We start from the raw sequence: 20,763 nt of genomic DNA, 5'->3' as shown, positions 1-20,763 counted from the left end.
GGCTTAAGGAGCAGCCCTTGCCAGACCATGTTAAATCTAAATTATTGGATGCATCCTTGCACAAAGACCACATGTGAACCTACTACAAAGCGCGAGGTCTTCAGACAGCTCAAGGCCAAGTCCTTATTCCATGATGCACCTAGAGTTACCTCAGATCTAGTTTGCTGCTGCAATAGATCGGAGGTTCGTTGCACAGCTCAGGCCAGTATAATTCTTTTCTGATATCTAGGAAATTTGTTATTTCTAAAAATATGTCTAGATATTTAGTTAGTATTTAATAGTGATAGCTTTTATAGCTTATTTCTAGACATATTCCTTCTCTTTTTGGCCTTCTATAGGCCTTTAATATTCCCTTTCCCTTTGGTGTGCCTTTAAAACATTATATAGCTTGTAGTTAAATAAGTAGATAGTGAGTGTGTGTGTATTTTTGAATAGTTTAGTTGGTACATTGTTGTTCAGCCCATTTATCATTTAGGACTTATTTCGATAATTTACCTTTACTAGTTTAATTGTTTGGGTGTGCCTAGTCTCTTTAAAGTACAGTAGATTGTTGTTTGGATACTGTATACTTGATTATGGCTGATAAGGATAAGCATCCTAAGTCAGTTTTTTAAAGTGTGTCCAAAATGTGGACAGATGTCTGTGACAGTCACGTTAATTGCGTGTATTGTCTTGAAGCTTTGCACATACAAGAAAGCTGCTCCGTTTGTCATTCTTTTTCATCCAGAGTTCTTTAGGAGCGAAAAAGAAAACTCATAGATAGAGGACCTCTGAAACAGTCATTTCAAGAAGCTTTGAGTGACCAGGGTACATCTAGTAAGTCTTCTAAGGCGGCTGCTTCTTCAGAAGTAAAAAAAATCTAAGAGAGTCTATGTCGGCTCCACAACCCTTGGAGCCGAGAGTCTTGTCCTTTCGGAGCCAGTCCCCAGTCCTGGAACTGGTGTCTGAAGTATTAGTCACCTCTTCTGCAGTCAGTGCCTCCATCCATCCCATCCATTCATCTCAGTCCTCTAGCAGCCTGTCCGATTTGGATCGTGTGGTGCAGAAGTTGCTACAAGCACCGGCTTTCACTAAACTTTTGTTGGCTCTGACCCCAGGTGGTTTTAGAGCCTAAAACTGTAATGCCATTGACTTCTTTTCCTCCGCTGAGCCATACCGGTCCTTCGGAACCACAGGAGTTGGACCTGATGATTGTTGAGCCTTCGGTGCCGACGCCTGTTCCGGTGACATTGGTTCCATTTACTCAGACTTCCTTGGCACCTATTGAGTAGTCTAGGAGCTGACACTCTACTGTCTGGTCCGGGGAGGATAGTCGGACCGACATGTCGGTTCCGACTTTGCCTCCTGGGACCTCGGCTCAGATGAGTTTGGCTCCTACTTCTGATTCGGAGCCCACTGTGCCGGTGCCAAGGGGATTGGTGGTTTTTTCGGATCCCGCGGTCCCTTCTCATCGGAGCAGAGATGCCTTCGAAGCCATGAGGAGAGTGATGGTTTCCTAAGACATCTACATTTTCAGGTCCAACTACCTGCTCCCCAAAAGCACCTGTGTCCACTTCTGCTTTACATATCCTCTTTAAGCGTAAAGACGCTTTGCCTCAGGAAGCCCCATTGGGTGGCCCCTGCTCTTCCGAGACCTCACCAGAAATTCCTACTGATGAGGTTCCCAGGAAGAGAATCTGTAAGAGGAAGCACTTAGACTCCCCGCAGGAGTCTCTCACATCCGATACCAACTTGCATGAATCAGAAGGGTCCCCACGGTCCCCCTCTGAGGGCATCTCATTTGCTGAGATATTAGAAATCCCTAGGCAGAGGGGTAGCTGGAAGTCCACCAACTCTACTGAAAATTAATATGGCAGTAATTTGACTGTGAAGGAAGAAGAGCTTTTAAGAGAATTTATCAGTGACAAAACGGTGCGTATCATGAAACCTGATAAGGGAAGTGGGGTTGTGTTGATGAATAAAAGTGAATATTTAGACAAAGTGAATTCATTGTTAATGGATGGAACTTACCAGGAGAGTTCCCTAAATGAGATTCATATAGCCTATCAGAAGATTGACTTGGCCCTAGATGATATGTTATATCAGGGCCAGATCAGTTTGGATGAATTCGAATACATGAAAAATGAACACCCCATGGTACCCAACATTTTTGGAATACCACATATTCACAAAGGTTTATCTGGGTAAAAATTTCACCCTATAGTGGATGGTCATAGATAAAAGACCGGCTTTATTAGTAAATGTTTAGATTATAGCATGCAAAAGGGCTTATTAACATTTATGTATATCACTAAGGATTCTTGGCATTTTTTGGAAAAATTGGAAAGAATTAAGGTATCCCTGGGGTGATAATGGTGACCATTGATGTAGTAAATCTTTTTTCCGTTATACCCCATAATGAGGGTATTCAGTGGTTGGAGAAACAGCTGATTAAAATGTGTATATATGATCAAGATTCCATAAATAAAATTACTGCTCTTATGGACGTTGTTTTGGGGAATAATTGTATTTATTTTGAAGGCCAGCATTTTAAGCAGTTAACTGGAGTTGCAATGGGGGCAGCTTGTGCCCCCATATTGGCAAATCTCATTATGCCCTTTTGGGAACAGGAGTATTTAATGAATAATGTGCATTGGTCGAATGTCCTGCTTTATACCAGGTTTTTGGATGATTTGTTCTTGTTGTGGAAAGACACTGAAGGTCAGCTCAATGAATTCTTGATTTTATATTAATAACACCATGGAATTTTTACAGTTTACAAATCATTACAGTAAGGAGAAAATATATTGGACGTAGACTTGATTTGGGACAGTAATAAAGGTATATTACGTTCTAAGATTTTATAGAAAACCCACTTTTTCGAATTCCTATTTGGAATTTGGTAGTTGGCACCCCATGCATCAAAAAAAGTCAATAGTCATGGGGCAGTTGATGAGAGTGGCCAGAATGATGAGCCTTGACTGTGATGTTTTGGACGAGGTTAGTTTTATAACCAACGCGTTTGTCAAAGTTTGAAAGGTATTTATAGGCCAATATTGGGTGGTGGCACGGAGCCTGTTATGAGACAAGATATTAATATTAATAGAAGGCAGGTCTGTAAAAACTATGGTTTAAGTTTTATTGCAGCTTTTAACTTAGATGCAAACAGGGTGTCTCAGGTTATTAAAAATTGGGACGTCTTGAGTTGTGATACAAGCATTCAGCAAAAAGGTGTTTAAGACCCCCCAAAGATAGTGTTCAGAAATGTTAGGTCATTTAAAAACTTTTTTGAGCTGGACAAGGGTACTTTCAGTGGAAAAACTGATATACCCAAATGGAATTTTAAGTGTGGGAGGTGCAATTTGTGTAGCCACATTTTGGAAACCAATGATAAGTTTAAATTTAATGGTAAGAATATTACTATTAAGGGCATTTTAACGGTGGTGGTTCTAATGTTGTCTATATGGCCAAGTGCCAAAAGTGCCCTGTTTTTTATGTAGAGAAGACCAGTAGGTTATTTATTTAAAAATCGCATTAATGAACACATTAATGACATCAGGAAAGGGAGAATAACTAATGCTCTATATAGACACATTAAGGAACATGGTGACCATTGTTTTAAGTTTTTGGTAGTTGAACATCTGTTGAAGGACCCCCAGGGGAAAATTGTGGATTTGCACCTGGATATTTGTGAGTTGAAGTGACTATTAAGATTAGATGCTGCTCAGTATCCAGGAATCAACGAAGCCACTAATATAGCATGCATTTTAAAGTTAAAACGTTTAATGGGTTAGGGCCTGTACAAATGTTTTATAGATTTTAAAGATTTTATTAAGGAATTTTTATGATATTAAAACTTGTGTATTTGCACTTATTTATATTTGTGTGCACACTGGTGTTTTAATGTTTGTAATGATGGTTTTTAGTTGATCTGTGTAATTATGTGATTATTCTATTAACTAATTATTGGGTTTATGTGTATTTAAGGGCTGGGTAATTCATTGTAAGTTGTTCTGAGGAAGTCCCTATCAAATCTTTTGAGTTGTAGCTCTGGTCTGTGTGTTGGCCGAAGAAGTTCTGGAGTTGGTATTACTGTTGTTCTACTGAAGATGAGTCTGTTCTCCTGAAGGCTTTCGGGTCTCAACCCTCCACCTCTTGGTTGTCTCCGCCCTTCAATGAGCTCATGGAGCTGGTCTCACGAAGGGCGTGGGAGTCTCCGGACACCATGGAGCCTGTCCCTAGGAGGCCCAGTAAATTTATTTCTTCCCCCAAGGAAAAGTCTTTCCTTACCAAGGGAGTGCAAGTTGATGCCATGGTGGTGGCGGCAGCCACCAAAAAGGAGATGTCAGAAACTTCATCTATCCATCCTCCTAACAGGATCATGGGTAGATATGGGAAGCGCGCATACAGTTCAGCGACTTTTGCCTTGCATTCAATGAACTATCTCACTCATTTTATGAGACTACAAAGAGATCTCCTAAAAGAGCTTGGAGATGCTCTTCAGGGTACAGTAGCTGCAGGAGCTTCAGACAGTCGCCTCCCAGCTTGCTATCCTTAATTCCATGGGGAACTCGTCCATGTGTCTCATTTCATATGCAGCTGATGGAACGAGTAGGGCAGCAGATACAGGAATTGCTCTCAGGAGACATTCCTAGATGCGCTTGTGTTCCTAAGCGGAGCCCTTTGTCATCCTTTGTCAGCATCCCTTTTGATGGCTCGTCCCTTTTTGTGCCCAAAGTTAAGGAAACTTTGACCAGGTGTGAGCAGGAAGGAAAGACTCTGTCTGCTGTTGGAGTCCATTTTTCCACCCCTACCAGACCCTACCCCAAAGATCAAAAGGGATTAACGATGTGGTTCCGAAAAGCCCAAGGAGCCTTTCTGGACACATGGTGAACCCCCCTCCAGGGGCAGAGGGAGGGGGCAATAATGGAAGACTCCGCACTCGCGGCAGAGGGGGTCTGCAAAACCAGGGGGACAGAGACCAGTTCTTTGAGCCTACCAGCGCTCCTGAATGGAGGCCCGACTGTCCTACTCCGGAGGCAATCGGGGGTCACTTATCTTTGTATCCAGATGCCTGGCTCACAATAACAAAAACTGGGTACAAAGTATAGTTTCCAGAGAATATTTCATTCCTTTCACCACTCCCCCTCCATTGACAACAAAAATCCCGGACGTTCCACCCAGTTACAGGGAACAAACAGTAGAGGTCCAAATGTTGCTAAGAAATCCAATCAGTACCAGCAGACCAGACAGGATCCGGAACTTACTCAAAATTCTTTGTAGTTCCAAAAAAGACAGGGGACTGGAGACCTATTTTAGACTTCAGCAGACTAAACAGATCTGTGAAGAAAGAAAAGTTCCGGATGGTCACGCTTCAGTCGATACTTCCCTTTGTAGGGAAAGACAATTGGATGTAATCGATATATCTACAGAATACATACTACTATATAAAAATGGCCAAACCATCCAGGGATCATCTGCGCTTCCGTCTGGGAGCCAGTCATTACCAGTTTCGAGCCCTGCCCTTTGGTCTCACTACAGCCCCCAGAGTGTTTACCAAATGTATGGCAGTGGTCATGGCTCACCTGAGGTGTTTAGGATTCCAGGTGTTTCCGTACAATTGGCTCCTCACCGCCACCACCAGGCATCAACTAATACAAGCCAGGGACGCCACTCTTACTCTTTGCAATCATCTGGGCATTACAATAAATTCAGAAAAATCTGCCTTGTCGCCATCTCAACATATCGTTTTTATTGGAGCAGAATTTGATACCACCACCACCACCACCACTTTGAGACTTCCAGCAGAAAGTTTTACTACTTTGTCAGCAGGTCCACAACATCATATCCATAGATAAGGCTCCAGCATCAAGAAGTGCTAAAATTTATTAGGCATGATGGCAGCTGCAATAGTAGCAATACCATTGGGTCGCATGCACATGCGGATTCTGCAATGGCTGTTATTCACTCAATGGTCTTACCAAGAGCTCCCAATGTCTCATGTTCGCAAACACATGCAAAAAGGATCTTCAGTGGTGGTTGACCTTTCTTCATGTAACGATAGCTCATCCTTTTGTCCTACCCTCACTAGCGGCCACAGTGACCACGGATGCTTCCCTGATAGGGTGGGGGGGGGCATTTTCAGGGAAGAACAGCCCAAGGCACATGGACCAAACAGGAGACACGTCTGCATATCAATGTCCTGGAGATGAGAGCGGTACTTTTAGCGTTGCAGTACTTCAGGACTCTCTCTTCCTTTGGGAACAATTGCGATTCAGACAGACATGTCTGTGGTCTGGCACTTGAACAAACAAGGAGGGACCAGGTCCTATCCCCTTTATCATGAGGCCCTAAGAGTATGGCAGTGGGCTACATCCACTCAGCGCTTTCTGATAGCAATGCATATCCCGGGGAAATTCAACGTGATCGCCGACAAACTGAGCAGGGCAGTTTTGTTGTCTCACGAGTGGCCCCTCAAGAAACAGCGGAGAGAATTTTCAACAGCTGGGGCCAGCCTTGCTGCGACCTTTTTGCCAAACATATGAACACAAAATGCAGAAGCTACTTTGCCCCGATTTCCCCCTCTGGGAGAAGCTCCAAGGGACGCACTCGTACACTATTGGCCTCCGGGTCTCCTCTATGCATTCCCACCAATTCCCTTGATACCCAAAGTATTGCAGAAAGCAAAAGCCCTGGGAAGGACCATCATTCTAATAGCCCCTCATTGGCCTCATCAGATTTGGTTCCCCTTGCTTCGACTTCATCTGTTGGAAGAGCCTTGGATTCTAGACCCAGTTCCAAATCTTCTGATGCATTCGTCAGAGGCTCTTCATCCCTCTCTTCAGTCCCTGAAATTGACAGCTTGGCTGCTCCAATTCCCAACAAAGCCAGGTTTCATAACCTGTCAAATGAAATGCAGCATATATTGATATCTTCTCATAAGTCCTCTACTAGGAAGCTATACCTTAGCAAATGGAGAAGATTTGCTATATGGGCTTCTCAAAATGATATTGACCCCTACCAAGCCCCTATTTCGTCCATATTACAGTTTTTGACTATGCTTTTCAATAAGAGTTGCAGCAGCAACAGTTCGGGTACAACTTACCGCTATCTAATTTTCACCTTGGCTTGGAAAGGTTAAACATAATGTCTCAATCCAAAGCCTTTCTCAAAGGGACCTTTCATCTCAGACCACCTGTGAAATCCCCTTATATCCCGTGGAATCTAAATGTTATGCTCTCACGCATTATTCTCCCACCTTTCGAACCAACTTCCTCATGTAACTTGAAATATTTATCATGGGAAGACTATCTTTTTAGTAGCCATCACTTCTGCCCGTAGAGTGTCAGAGCTAAAGGCCTTGTCCATAAAGCCTCCTTATTTGATTTTTCATGCTGACAGTGTCCCTGCGAATAAATCCTTCATTTTTACCTAAAGTTTGTACTGAATCTAACCTTAACCAGATCATAGATTTGCCAGTGTTCTTTCCCAAACATACCAACAACTTAGAGTATATGCTGCACAAGCTTGATGTTCATAGACAGCTCAGATTTTACCTGGGTAGAACAAAAGAGTTCAGAAAATCAGAACAGCTTTTCATGTCCTTTTCAGATTCCGGAAAAGGTATGCCAGTGGAAAAAACAACACTGTTTAGATGGTTGTCTGATTGCATCACATTAACTTATTCAGCTGCTAATTTACCTTTACAACCCAAAGTTAAGGCTCATTCTACCAGAGCAGTGTCCGCATCTTCTGCCTTTACTGCTAGGCTTCCTATAGACAATATTTGTGCTGCAGCCACTTAGTCAAAGCCTCATACCTTTATCACTCATTACAAAGTTGACAAGGCCTCTGGAGGCAGGGCCTCCTTTGGTTCCACTGTCCTGAAAAACATACTCCCATGAGTCGCCCGAGAAAGATGGTGCTTGGGATGCTACCCATCTGTAAGAATGAACGGCGAGATAGAACAACTTCACATAAAGAAATTATGTACTCACCATAACGTTCCATGTGAGGAGTTCATCTCGCCTTCATTCTTACTTCCCACCCTCCTACCCCCTCCAGGTTTTTCGAGGACTGAGATACTAGTTTTATCCTGGTTGCTCAATCTTTCTATGGGTTTTCTCCTAAAGAGTGATAGAATGGCACATGGCATTATTATACGCAGCAAAAAAGATCTGAGGTAACTCTAGGTGCATCATGGGATAGAGACTTGGCCTCGAGCTGTCTGAAGACCTCGAGCTTTGTAGTAGGCTGACTCGGAGCCAAGGATTGGCTCCGAACCCATTTGTAAGAATGAAAGCGAGATGAACAACTCGCATGGAATGTTATGGTGAGTACATAACTTTTTATTTGGCACTAAGGCAGAGGAGGTCTTAAAAAAGATGGAAGAAAAAGCTAAATCTGTGCAGACAGTTAAGGATTTCCTACAGGTCAGCCACCCAGGTTCAGCAGGTATTGCCCCTCCAAGTCAGTTCAGCCCAGACCCTGGGGAAGCAGACCCCCAGACAGCAGCCACAGGGAATGCAGAAATCAAAACAGTGGAATTCCTCCACTTCAAAACCAGGGAGTTCTAAGCCACCCTCTCATGGAAAGCACTCACAATGACTTCTTCCCCCTCCCTCACTCCCTGCCCACCTTTACTTACCCCTAGGAGGAAAACTCTCCTTTCACACAAGCACCTGGGACACCATTACCAGCGACTGCTGGGTCCTCAGCAGTGTCCCAGGGATACAAAATTTCTTTCCACACACTTCCATCCCCAAAAGGGTTCCCAGATCTACCTCCAAACCAATGGGCAGAGGTGAAAAAGCAAGTCCTTTCCCTGCTCTCTGAGGGCAGTAGAGCACGTTCCTGCAGATCATATAGGCCATGGTTTCTATCCAGACTTTTTTTCTGGTACCCAGAAAAGAGGGCACCTGGTGTCCCATCCTGTATCTATCCATTCTAAACACCTTTCTAGTGATACCAAAATTCAAAATGCTCACCCTCCAGCAGCTGCTACCCATGCTGTCCAAGGATGCTTGGCTAGCTACCCTAGACCTAAAAGAGGCCTACCTCCACATTCCTATCAGGGAATCACACAGGAAATATCTAGGTTTCAGGGAAGGATCTCTGCACTTTCAGTTCTCTGCACTTCCCTTTGGCTTATCTACTGCTCCCACAGTTTTCATAAAATATCTGGCTCCCGCTATTGCCTTTTGCAGACAAGGAATATCCAAGTTTACTCATACTTAGACGACTGCCTACTTCGGGCAGACATTCAGGGAAAGCTGCTCAAGCACCTGACCTTTGTAAAGTCCCTACTGACCTCCCTAGGGTACACTATCAACGAAAAGAAATCCAAACTAGTTCCCACCCAAAGGATTATATTCGTGGGAGCAAGCATGGACACAACCTCCCAGATGGTATTCCTTACATCAGAAAAGCAAACTTACCTGACAGCCTTCTTCTCTCAACTAGCCACGAGACCCCAGTTATCTGCAAGGAAAATTCTGCAAGCTCTGGAGTTCATAGCATCTTGCATTCTACTCATTCTATATGCCAGGCTGCATATGAGGAAACTTCAGTGGTACCTAAAAAGCCTTTGGTGTCAACACACTCAAGACCTGGAAACTCTTATACCAGTGATACCTTGCCTAAGGAAAGATATTTTTCTTTGGTGGGTAGCAGCATGCTCCCACAACAAGGGGGACTACCTTTCTCACCACCACCCCGCTGCCCAGACCCTCACCAGAGACGCATCAGACTATGCCTGGGGTGCACACCTGGACGGCAGGTGCATATAGGGCCAATGGAACCCACAGCAGATCCATCTGCACATCAATCAAAAAGATGTTCGCTGTCCAGCATGCATTGACAGCTTTAAAGCCCCTTCTATCCCCAGGGGCTCTCCTGATCAAAACAGACCACAACTGGTGATGTGGTATATCAACAAGCAGGGAGGGACTCGCTCCTACCCTCTATGCAGGCTGGCCATGACCCTTTGGCACAGCCTCAGCCATGCAACTCCACCTGTTAGCACAATTCCTACCAGGTTCTTTAAACTCTCTGGCAGACCACTTAAGCAGAAATCTTATGGACCCACATGAGTGGCAGCTAGACAAAAGAACCTTCAACCTAATAACTCAGAAATGGGGCACACCGAAGGTCGACTTCTTTGCCTCACACACCAACCATCAGCAAGTTCTGCACCGGGGAACATCACTGCATGGCTTGGAAAGTGGATGCCCTTTCCTTCTCCTGGGTCAGTTTATCGGTCTATTCATTTCCTCCACTATCTCTCACTACCAGGGTACTTCTCTAAATAAGGGAGGAAAAACCGAGGACAATTCTTATTGCTCCAGACTGGCCTAGCCAGCACTGGTACCCACTGCTGCGCAGCCTGTCCCCACTGCCACCATGACATCTCACTCAGACCCCAACCCTCCTGACCCAGAGGGAAGGAGAATTCATGCATCCCCAATTGCAGACCCTCAATTTGGCAGCCTGGCTTATTCCCTGACCACTGATCAATCTGCCAAGCTCAGTAAATGGGTTCTAGATGTTATATGTGAGGCCAGACGCCCTAGCACTAGAAAATTTTATGCTGACAAATGGAAAAGGTTCTGCACCTGGATTCGGGCTAAGGGAGCTGATATGGCACAGCCCTACTACCTCTCATCCTGGATTACCTAGCTGACTTGCTACGCAGTGGTCTCTCCTTTTCCTGTATTAAAATTCATGTCTCTGCTCTCTCTGCTCATTTCCACACTGAGCAGCCCCTATTCTCTCACTCTCTGAACAAACAATTCCTAAGGGGGGTTAGCAACTTGAGGGTACCCAGAAGAGCACCTATCCCAGCTTATGTTAACTTTGCGTTGGAAAAGCTCACCCCCCCCCCTTTGAACCAGCATCTACAGCAGAGTTAAAATTTCTCTCCTGGAAGACCGCTTTTCTTCTGGCCATCACTTCAGCCAAAAGAGTCTTCGAGTTACAAGCACTCATGGCTATGGAGCCCTTCAACATCTTCCATACTGACAGGGTTTCCCTCAGGACTTAACCCATCCTTCATGCCCAAAGTGGTGTCCAGTGTGACTCTTGACCAATCCATTCATTTGCCCACCTTTTTCCCTAACCCACAAAACAAGGCAGAAAGGACCCTGCACTCTCTCTAGATGTGCACAGACAGTTCAGATTCTATCTAGACAGGACTAAATCATTCAGGAAGTCGGATCAATTTCTGGTTAGCTTTGCTGCAGGGGCAGAGGGCAAAGCCATCTCCAAACAAACAATTTCCAAGTGGATAGCACACTGCATCCATTTCTGTTGTAAGCAACACGGAAAACCTCCCCCTAAGGGGGTCAGGACTCACTCCACCAGAGCAGGCTCCACATCTGCAGCTTTCCTCAGAGGGGTCCCCACCAGGGACATCCTGCAGGCTGCCACCTGGTCATCTGTTCCCACTTTCACCAAGCATTACCACCTGCCGATCTTCTCCAAATCCAGGGCAGGCTTTGCCACTGTAGTCTTGCAGGGCATCCTAGCCAGCCCCTAGTCTCCTTGACTGCCTCCACCCTTTCCCTCAGCTTTGGGCATCAACCCAAATGTGATGACTGCAACAGTGAAACACGAAGAACATAGTACAGTTGTGTACACTTACCATAAATGTAGATGTTCGAGTGTATTCACTGTTGCAGTCCTGGTTTCCCTCCTGCCATCCCGCTCTTCTTTCTCTCTCTCTCTCCTTACAGGGAACTTTTTCCTATTTACTTTCTACTGGTAGGGTTCTTCCACCATAACCTGGCTCCCACTTGGGGGCTTCTGACAAGGCAAGAAAAACTGACGTAATGGCGTTGGCTGCCTTACTTTATACTACTGTCGACCTGACATCAGTCCTGAAGTGACAGTAACCGATGCAGAAATACTAAGCCTCTGGTATTCGGGTCGTCCGAGGGCTACCCTGGCAGGGATAACCCAAATGTGATGACTGCAACAGTGAATACATTCGAACATCTACATTTATGTTAAGTGTACACAACTGTACTATTGGTGTCTACTGATGCTTTTCTGACTGACTGCATTCCTGAGCTTGCATCATAGATGGTGTAAATTGGCCTATGGTGTTTGCTTGCTTTTATTTTTATTTTAGTTTTATTTTTCATTTTGGATTTAATTGGGGTGGAGCGCTGTCCACATGCATCTTTTTCATACTCTGGCTGGAGTACTGTCTGGTTAAAAAAAAAAAAATGATGCATGCAGTTGCTGTCATGTTGTTGGATTAGTCGCACTTAAAATACAAACTATTTTATCACGGTTCCTTTTTAATAAAATACGGACATTATCCGTGTAGTATTCACCTGATTGTTGCAGTTTAATAAGTTAGCAATGTTGCCTTATCGCATGGTGTGAAAATTGTCTGCTTATTGACTATACTACATTTACTTGCTTAATTGAAATCTGCACCGTTTCTGCTGATTGTATATCTGTTCAGTGGAATTAAGCTCTTCCTGCTTCCATACTTAATAAACTGCCTGGCTTGTGGGGCTGATTTCTGACATAGCCAAACTGATAACCAGACTAGTTTGGGCTGTTAACAGCATTCTCACAAAGTACTCTATGCAATGAGTAGTATTAGTAGAATTTTTTAGTAGCTTTAGTAGAATTTTTACAGTTTTCCCCATTGCTGGTTTACCTCAGTTGTTTGCATCATTGTAGAGTTTGTACAGTTTTTTTTTCTTTGCCAGTTTACTTCCATTGCTTGCATCATTGGAAATGTAACTTCAGTTACTGGCATTTTTGGAATTCGGTATTACACTGCTGTCGCACTTCTGCGTATGTCTCTCCATGGGGCTGATATCTATTAACATTTTTATCTGGATAGTTGTACTTCAGTGGTTTGCATTGTTGGTATTGAACCAGGAATTATCAGTGCTGTTTACTGGTGTACTACCATATAGAATGCCTATTCATGAGGTTGATTTTTAGCGTGCCAGGCTGACAGTAGACTCATTTTGGCCATTAGCTGATTGTTTTGGCCATTCATCGTGCACTGTACTAGGTTACTGTGGTTTTCACCTGCTGCTGTGATTACTCATTGGCTCTACCTAGTGGCTATATCCTGTACTGTTTTGTTGATTGCTGTGTAAACATCTGCTTTGCCATGCTGCTTATTGCTTGTCTGTGTTTTGTATTCATTTCTTGCATTTTCTGATGTGTAGAAGCATTGTCATTGTTTGCTACTGTGTTTGATTGCATACCGAATCTCTGTGACGGGTCACTGTCTCCGTTTGCTTCATCTTTTGCCAGCTTGATAGGAACATTAATGCAATGTAGTAAGTGCCTCATATTTACCGACAACCCTGTATTGCTGCCTGATTGAGGCTGCTTGTGAGAAGTGTAATTTGTTCAACTGCTATCAAACACAGCTGTTATACCCACATATGCTGAGGTATTGAAACACTCTTCCTAGACCTCCAAGACAGTACACTGGTAGACCCAGACCTCTTCAATATATTTGTAAATCACCCTTCTCCTATGTGGTAGCATCCTCTGTTTGTTCCCCAAATGAGTCACCAGAGTTGCATGCCTAACTACTTAAGGCTATGTGAGCATGCTGCAGATGTTCCACTTGCCGCTCTGAGGAAGGTTAGTTAACAGTTAGCTGTTTTCCAGGTGCCAGACTATGAGATGTCACGAGATCCTTTCACCTCAGTAGTGCACACAACCTGGTCATTGTTCATTCCCGGACAATCTTAGATGCTGCTTCCTGAGAGAGATGAAGGGACATACAGTTGAGCTCTTAATGTTTGTGACCGAGGCTGGGAATTATCTAATCTTTACCAACATTATGCTATCAGTTGTGTCGCAGTACAAATTCTAATTTTACTTCAACAGTTGGTCTCATTATAAGGGGGAGGGGTGCAATGTGTGTGTCAGCTTGGGTGGCGATGATTGATGTCTTACCTGTTTCTCCAGATGGCCTGTACCTGTCCCTGGAGGACGTCTGCATTGGCAAATACACTTTCTGTCTTTGACTGTGCCTAAATAAGGCACTATAATCTCCTAGACTTTCCATTTTAACAAATCTCAGTGAGGTGTGTATCAATTTGATGCTGCTCAGTGTTGGAAGTCTAAGCAAAAAACTGCCTAAATTTGAAGCCTTCTGGACTTTTGTGCATTTACTGATACTTTGTTCCAGTGTAGTGTAAACAGTGCCTCTTTACCTGAGATTAGCACGTTGTCAATTTTAGACACCTTGTAACAAAAGAGGGTATATCAGTTTCAACCAATATTCCAGTATCGTGATTAATCTAGCAAGACTTGTTCTTCTTCTTTCGGCTTTTCCTGGTTAGGGGTCGCCACAGTGGAACTCCTGTCTGCTAATGATTGGCAGTAGATTTTTTACGGGTGCCGAGGTGCCAGCTCGACACCCAACCTTTGTAGAAGGCACACCCATTCTACTCATGTCTTTCGAAGGCCACTTGACCGCGGGGAGGACATGCAGACTCCACCCAGAAGGCGCTCCAGCCGTGAATCGAACGGGAGAACCCCTTGCTGTGAGGCAACAATGCTAGCGCTGCACCACCTGGATTTCATAGTATCAGCAAACAAGTCTAGTTTCCATGTCACTGCAGATTACAGAACCCCTTCTGTGTTTCTCAATGCCCAGACACCTATTAACTATAGAACCTAATGCACTCATTCTCTGTGATTTCACCTAGCCATCTGCCAACTGGCAAACATAACCCACAAGCAAAAGTGATAGGGGATTCAGTCTGCTTGACCTTGTTCTTGCTAATATCACACTAATATGCTCCAGACCAAAAATCTCCCACCATGATCAAATATGATTACCATAGTGTCATATTTTCCTTAAGACCTTAACCATAAACTGAATCAAGCTCTGCTGTATTTATTATTATCACAAGGCAAGTCTCCTAATATCGGACAGCCTAAGAAAATCTAAAATGCCCTCCCCTGTGGCCATACTTTTTTAAATTCCAGCTTTTGCCATTGACTGTTAACTTTCACTTTAACTCCTGCATTGAAGCATCTACTACAAGTATGATGGCTGAATTTTAATAAGCCCCTTCGGTGAAATCCCAGTATAAACAAACTCAACAATAAAAGAAAAACTTGCAGCACTAAAGAATAAATGCAAATCTTTTCATTCTAAGGTGAATTTTAAACTGTCTGCTAACCCCTAGGATGTAAGCTCAAAACTGCAAAGCTCAAGTACAAGCTATGTATTGCCACCTCTTCCAAAAATTACCAGAAAGCCTCCTTAAACGTTGTTAGTATAGTGAGTGCTCTTCACCACCATGGAAATAAATTTACATTCAATAAAAATCAATAATGAGTGCAAGCTAGTAGCTTACTCAGTTAGTGTTACTTCTAATATCAAAAGCATTGTATCAATTTAAAAACATTTTTAACTCCCCAGCAAGGGTGCAGTTAATCACGTTTTACAAAATTAATTAATTTAACAAAAGAAGACGATGGTGATAAAACAAGACAGAACCCATAATGTTATGTTTTTAGTTAGATGACTGCATATAAAATGGATCCTGCTAAGGATACCAGAATGACGTACGTCCATCCATAGCAGGAAAGGATGTGCTACTATAAGAGGGACATATGGACATTGCTAAAGCTCAGAACTTTCTTGCCACTAGTTCACTTGTGTAGATTTTTCAGTGTTGTGTCTAGTGTTAACTGTGCAGTCAGTGTTTGTTCATTGTCTTAAGGCAGATAAGTACTCCGTTGAGGACCCTTTCTGTTTTTTTTAATAACATTTTTTCTATTTCTGTCAGAAAAGGAAAGTGTAATTGTAGATGCCAAATTCCACATAGACTCCCCAATTTCCAGCTGTGTAGTTTCTTTAGGAACTGAACACCATGTTAGGTTGTGTTCACTTTGCCACTTGTTCACTCCAGAGATGGTTAGGAAACTCCCTTCGTATTTTTGTTGAGAGAGCAGATGTCTGCAGGCCTTTGCGTGAGTGGTCAGAGTTTTCTTCCCATGAACTGGACCTTACCCTGTCGGGTGAAGAAGAAAAAGTTAACTAGAGAGGTGAGTGATTATAACAGAATGCTAATATCATGTACAGACTATAGCTGATGAGTCCACCAAAGCACACTGCAGCCCCCATATCATAATTATGCTTTCCCTGGGCCCTGTAATGCGACCCGTTTGGGTGTCTGTCTGGCCCAGGACCCTCAAGTCTGACCAGACCATTCATTCATCTGAGTCAACTGAGAAGGGAGAACAGACTATTATTTTGTCTCTGGGCAAGGGAGGTATTCAGCAAGTTCTTGTGAGAGAAGACATTGCAGGCTTGCTCAGGAGGGTCAAACCTATGGCATCAACTTGAAGACAATATGTCTGGACACCCTAAGAAGTGTACACATATGAAAACCAATTAAATATCCCCTTCTGTTACCCTTTCCTTTCAGTAAGGAAGATGGGTATAGTTTTGTTTAAGGGTTTAAAGCTACTCAGTCCTTTGTCCTCTTTGCCTGCTTCTTTACCTCTACTCTTATTAAGAGGAAGAGAGTTCCTTTCTCTTCTGAAGATTTCTCTGACTCTGACAATAAAGGACTTGATTATGCCTCACAAATTCCTTCTCCCACTGGATGTGAATTTTGAAGCAGATAAGACTTTCCTCTGATTCTCCTAATGAAAAATCTCCTTTGGTGACACAGTAGCAAAAAAGAAGGATTTTATTTTCAAATGGGAGGATAAAGAAGTTTCCAACTCCTCTTAAAAAAAAAAAAAAAAAAAAAAAAAAAAAAAAAAAAAATATGCTATGAATTACTGCATATGGCCACCCCCTAAACATGTAGCTGTATCTGTAGTTGTGGGAGCTTTGGAGGATGCCTTCCTTTCTGCTTATGTCTCTCCAGATTCCCAAACTCCAGCCCCGAAAAATATGGAGAGGCCCCAAATTCACTTTAAGAACCTTTACAAAAATCCCTCTTCTCATTTCATATCTTTGGAAGCTGATTAAAGATGCTAGAACCTTTCTATCTTCTAACTCAATTTCTAATGGTAATGAAAGTAGAGCTGTTGGTACATGTGGGAAAATATATGTATTTCTTCCACATTTGTTGCCAGATTTGTATGTTCAAGTTTCTTTTATCTGTCTTGATTACCATGTGAGAATCCTTGGCTAATCTGACTAATGCAGATTTAAAATCTATTATTCAGATGCTTAATTTTGAATCTCAGGTAGTGTACAATTTAAATATGGCTAACATGTAGTGGATGCTGTCTCTACAGCAACTGCATCTGGGACAGTTATGAGAAAACGTTCTAGAGTATGTAAAAACTCCATTATTAAATGCCCTGTGGACATTAACTTCTTACTTGGCAACTCCTCTGCTGAAGTCCTTAGAGAGAGAAGCCTATGCAGGGAATTAAACAGCTATTTTTATTCCCAGTTCCCTAATTTCAGAGGAGCTCTTTGTCTAGTACAGTCCCATTTTGAAGTCCTTCATATCTTGTCAGCAGAAGTATAGGAAACCACAGTTCAAAAATGGCAAAAAAGAAACCTAACGTGTTCCAAGGATGCGTCTCCCAAAGGAAAAACATCCCTTGCCTCCTCTACCCCTCCCACCCTAGTTTTCCTGTGAAAATAACAGGAAATCTTTCACTCTGTGGTTACTGACTGCCTTGCAGGAAGGCAGACTCTTAGGTGCTAGAGCATGGATATAGACTCCAGTAGGCAATTCCTCTCATTCCAGCGAAGATTTTTCTGCCCCAAAAGACCCGTTTCATCTCATGCCTCAAATCATTGTGATGTCTGTGTGTCATAGAACAAATCCTTTGAGAGCAATGGAGACAAAACTTTTATTCAAGCCTTTGCCTGGTTCCCAGGAAAGCAGGAACCGAGAGACCCATTCTAGAACTGCCCAAGCTAAACAATTTTCTGCTTACTTGAAAAGTCAGAATGTTGACACTTAAAACGCTTTTGTTTTCTTTTTCTTCAAACATTTCTGATCATATTAGATATAAAGGATCTGTTATGTAAAACTCTCTCATTCACAAAAAAAAAAAATACTTTATGATTTTGTGCATTGGGATTGCATTATCAATTTTCTTAGCTCTTTGGACTGTCTACCGCCTCAATAGTCTTCATGAAATGTCTTCTTCTATTGATGGCTTATTGAAGGCTTCAAGGCATGCTGATTATTCTAATGTTGGCCTCAAATAGTCATGACTCTTTCAAAGCCGTCCAGTATACAATGAATGTTTTCAGAAATCTACATTTCACTCTGAATCTAAAAATGTTGTCATCCCTAGTCTGAACACACTATTTTCTGGGATATCTTCTAGACACCTTGCTAATAAGTTTGGATTTTCTGTGGAGGAAGAAATACTCATCAGCATTTTCTCAGCCTTTCTCTTCAGACAAGGCCCACTGCAAGAGAATTTAGTTGAGTTCTGTGTTTAATGGCTTTGTTTATCCTTATGATTCCTCATGCTAGACTTCACATGAGAAGAGTCCAGTGGTTTGTCCAAATCTATTTGGGCTCAACATTCTTATTCTGTATCCATTTCCAGTTTTAGTACGTTGTGAAGAACCTTTTGGTGGCCAGTCAAGTACTATGCTACCCAGGAGTCCCTTTATCTCCTCCCAGCACGGTTGCCACAGATGCTTTAGCTTTCTCTTGGGTTCTGTTCCTCAGGGTATCCAGGTGTAGGAGGATACGTGACTCCCTTTGGGCCCAGACAACACTGATGCTCTCTTATGCTAGATATAAGGCCAGGTACTTTTACCAAAAGCTTATGCACAGAGTGGAGTTACTCATGCTGGACAGGGGATCTCTGATTCATCCCAGTATTCATAATCTCAGCCTAGCTGTACGTTTTAATAAACTTTTGATCCCATTTGAATTTTTTTTTTTTTTTTTTTTTTTGTGTGCAAAAGGTATTGAAGAGGCAAGCAAACCTGCTACTAGGAACTCTTATTTATTCAGATGGAAAACAGTTTTTCTTGGGTGCCAAAGTAGAGGACAGGACCCATCTCAAGCGATGGCACCCTCTGGTTCTTCACTGCTCGTGTGAATTGCTCACTTCTGGCCTAGGATACAAGTCAATAAAGATGCATCTCTTGGCCATTTCAGCATGCCTGCTACTGGATCCCCCTCTTTCTTCTTTCTAAAGTCAATAATTTTAAAGGGGTTTTTGCATATCAGACCATCAAGAAAGAAATGTTGGCTCCTCTTGGGGCTTGAAATTTGTTTTGGAAAAGTTAACTCTACCACCTTTTGAGTCTGCGCCCAGCTGTTCTCTGAAGTTTCTGATGGGATGACTGCCTTGCTGGTAGTATTAAAATAAACATGTAATGGCAACTCTTTGCAGAAAGGTTAGTAAGAATAACTGGAATTTGGGGATGTGGTAATGCTATCGGAGTTTTAAAATACATGAAAGGGAGATTGGACTGGTCCAGAAATGCGTGTGTGAATTTTAAGGGGTTTTCATTGTATTATAGAAGTTAAAAGGGTGGCCAAAGGTAAGCATATTGCATTGTTATAGGGATGTGTTGATGTATTTTTGAACAGTAAATGTAAACAAATAGTGGCTCTGTGATTGTTAATGAGGTAAGTGAGACATTGTAATGCGTGCACAAAAATGCAAGTAGGTGAGGCTTGGACTTAGAAAAAATTGCAGATGTTTATTTTTTCCATCCCATATAATACTACAGGTAGAATTCCCCCATTGTTAAACAGTTCATTTGCCAGTTCAATCCTAGTTAATTGTTTTCAGTTGTGATGTATATAAATAGAACTTGCTTAGTAATGTAATTTTTATCTCTCTGTTTTGGCAGTGGAGAAGACTCTATGGATAATCTGACTAAACACCTTGCATTAACCCCATCATTATCCCCGCAGAAGCGAGCCACAACCCAAAACAAGACGGGAGCTTCACTTCTTAGAACTAGCAAGCGTACTGTTTATACTGCTGGACGACCACCCTGGTACAATGAAACAGGGATCCCTTTTAAGGAAGCATTTGTCATTGGTAACTTTGTGTTTTATACCTAGCTGTTTGTGTTTTTAACATATATTAAAGGTCTCTAACCGAGATAGAGACCTATCCTGGTTATGTTTGTGTTTTGCATTTTATGTTTGGGAAAAGTCTTGGTTGCATTTGTGATTCACATTGTATGTTAATAGTCACCTACTCTTCATATTAAGTGCTGTTGCATTGCTACTGTAGTGTTGTTAATGTGGTATTTGCAGCCTGATCAGTGCCTAGTCCAAGCCCAAAAGTGAGTTTCATAGTATAGCAGCTTTTTGTTGAGCCACTGAAGGGATGGTTGTTTTAAAAAAAAAAAACAAAAAAAAACAAAAACAAAAAAAAGAGCTGTGATTTGGATTTGAAGAACTGAGTATGATGATTCAGCTCTGAATTGCATGTCGGCTCTTCCTGTTTCTGAATAGCTTTTTAAAATCAAGACAGCCGTAAGTTGTAGCAGGGTGGCACAGTGGTGCAGTGGTTAGCCTTGCTGCCTCGTGTGTTGTGTTCTTCAGGTTCTGTCTTGTCTGAGTCTGTATAAAGTTTCATTGGCTACTCCAGTTTCTTGCATCACAAAGGTCTCCTGGGTGTGTGAGTTGGTTTATTGATTTGAATAGGAGTGTGTGTGGTATAAGTACATTTACGTGCATATGTGCATCCTGAGATGGAGTAGGTTTCCCTCTGTGATTGACTCATTGCCTCATACCCATTTATTGACAGGATAGACTTAATCTCCCCCTGCAACCCTTGGGGGGGAATTTTGAAAAAGAAAGATTGACC

At 42.6% G+C, this 20,763-nt stretch overlaps 1 protein-coding gene across 1 annotated transcript in view; it reads left to right on the top strand.

Moving 5' to 3' along the window:
* The window catches only part of LOC122805378 (uridine-cytidine kinase-like 1), a 1,023,926-nt gene that overhangs the window by 34,668 nt on the left and 968,495 nt on the right, over positions 1-20,763 (top strand). The window contains exon 2 of the mRNA XM_044075479.1: positions 19,793-19,986. Coding sequence (XP_043931414.1) covers positions 19,793-19,986 — 194 coding nt within the window. The remainder of the gene's footprint in view (positions 1-19,792; positions 19,987-20,763) is intronic.

This window comes from Protopterus annectens, chromosome 6.part1 (genome assembly GCF_019279795.1).
Source record: "Protopterus annectens isolate FY-2018-M chromosome 6.part1, PAN1.0, whole genome shotgun sequence".
In the NCBI taxonomy this organism is placed as follows: domain Eukaryota; kingdom Metazoa; phylum Chordata; order Ceratodontiformes; family Protopteridae; genus Protopterus; species Protopterus annectens.
This window is presented reverse-complemented; position numbering and strand designations above follow the sequence as displayed.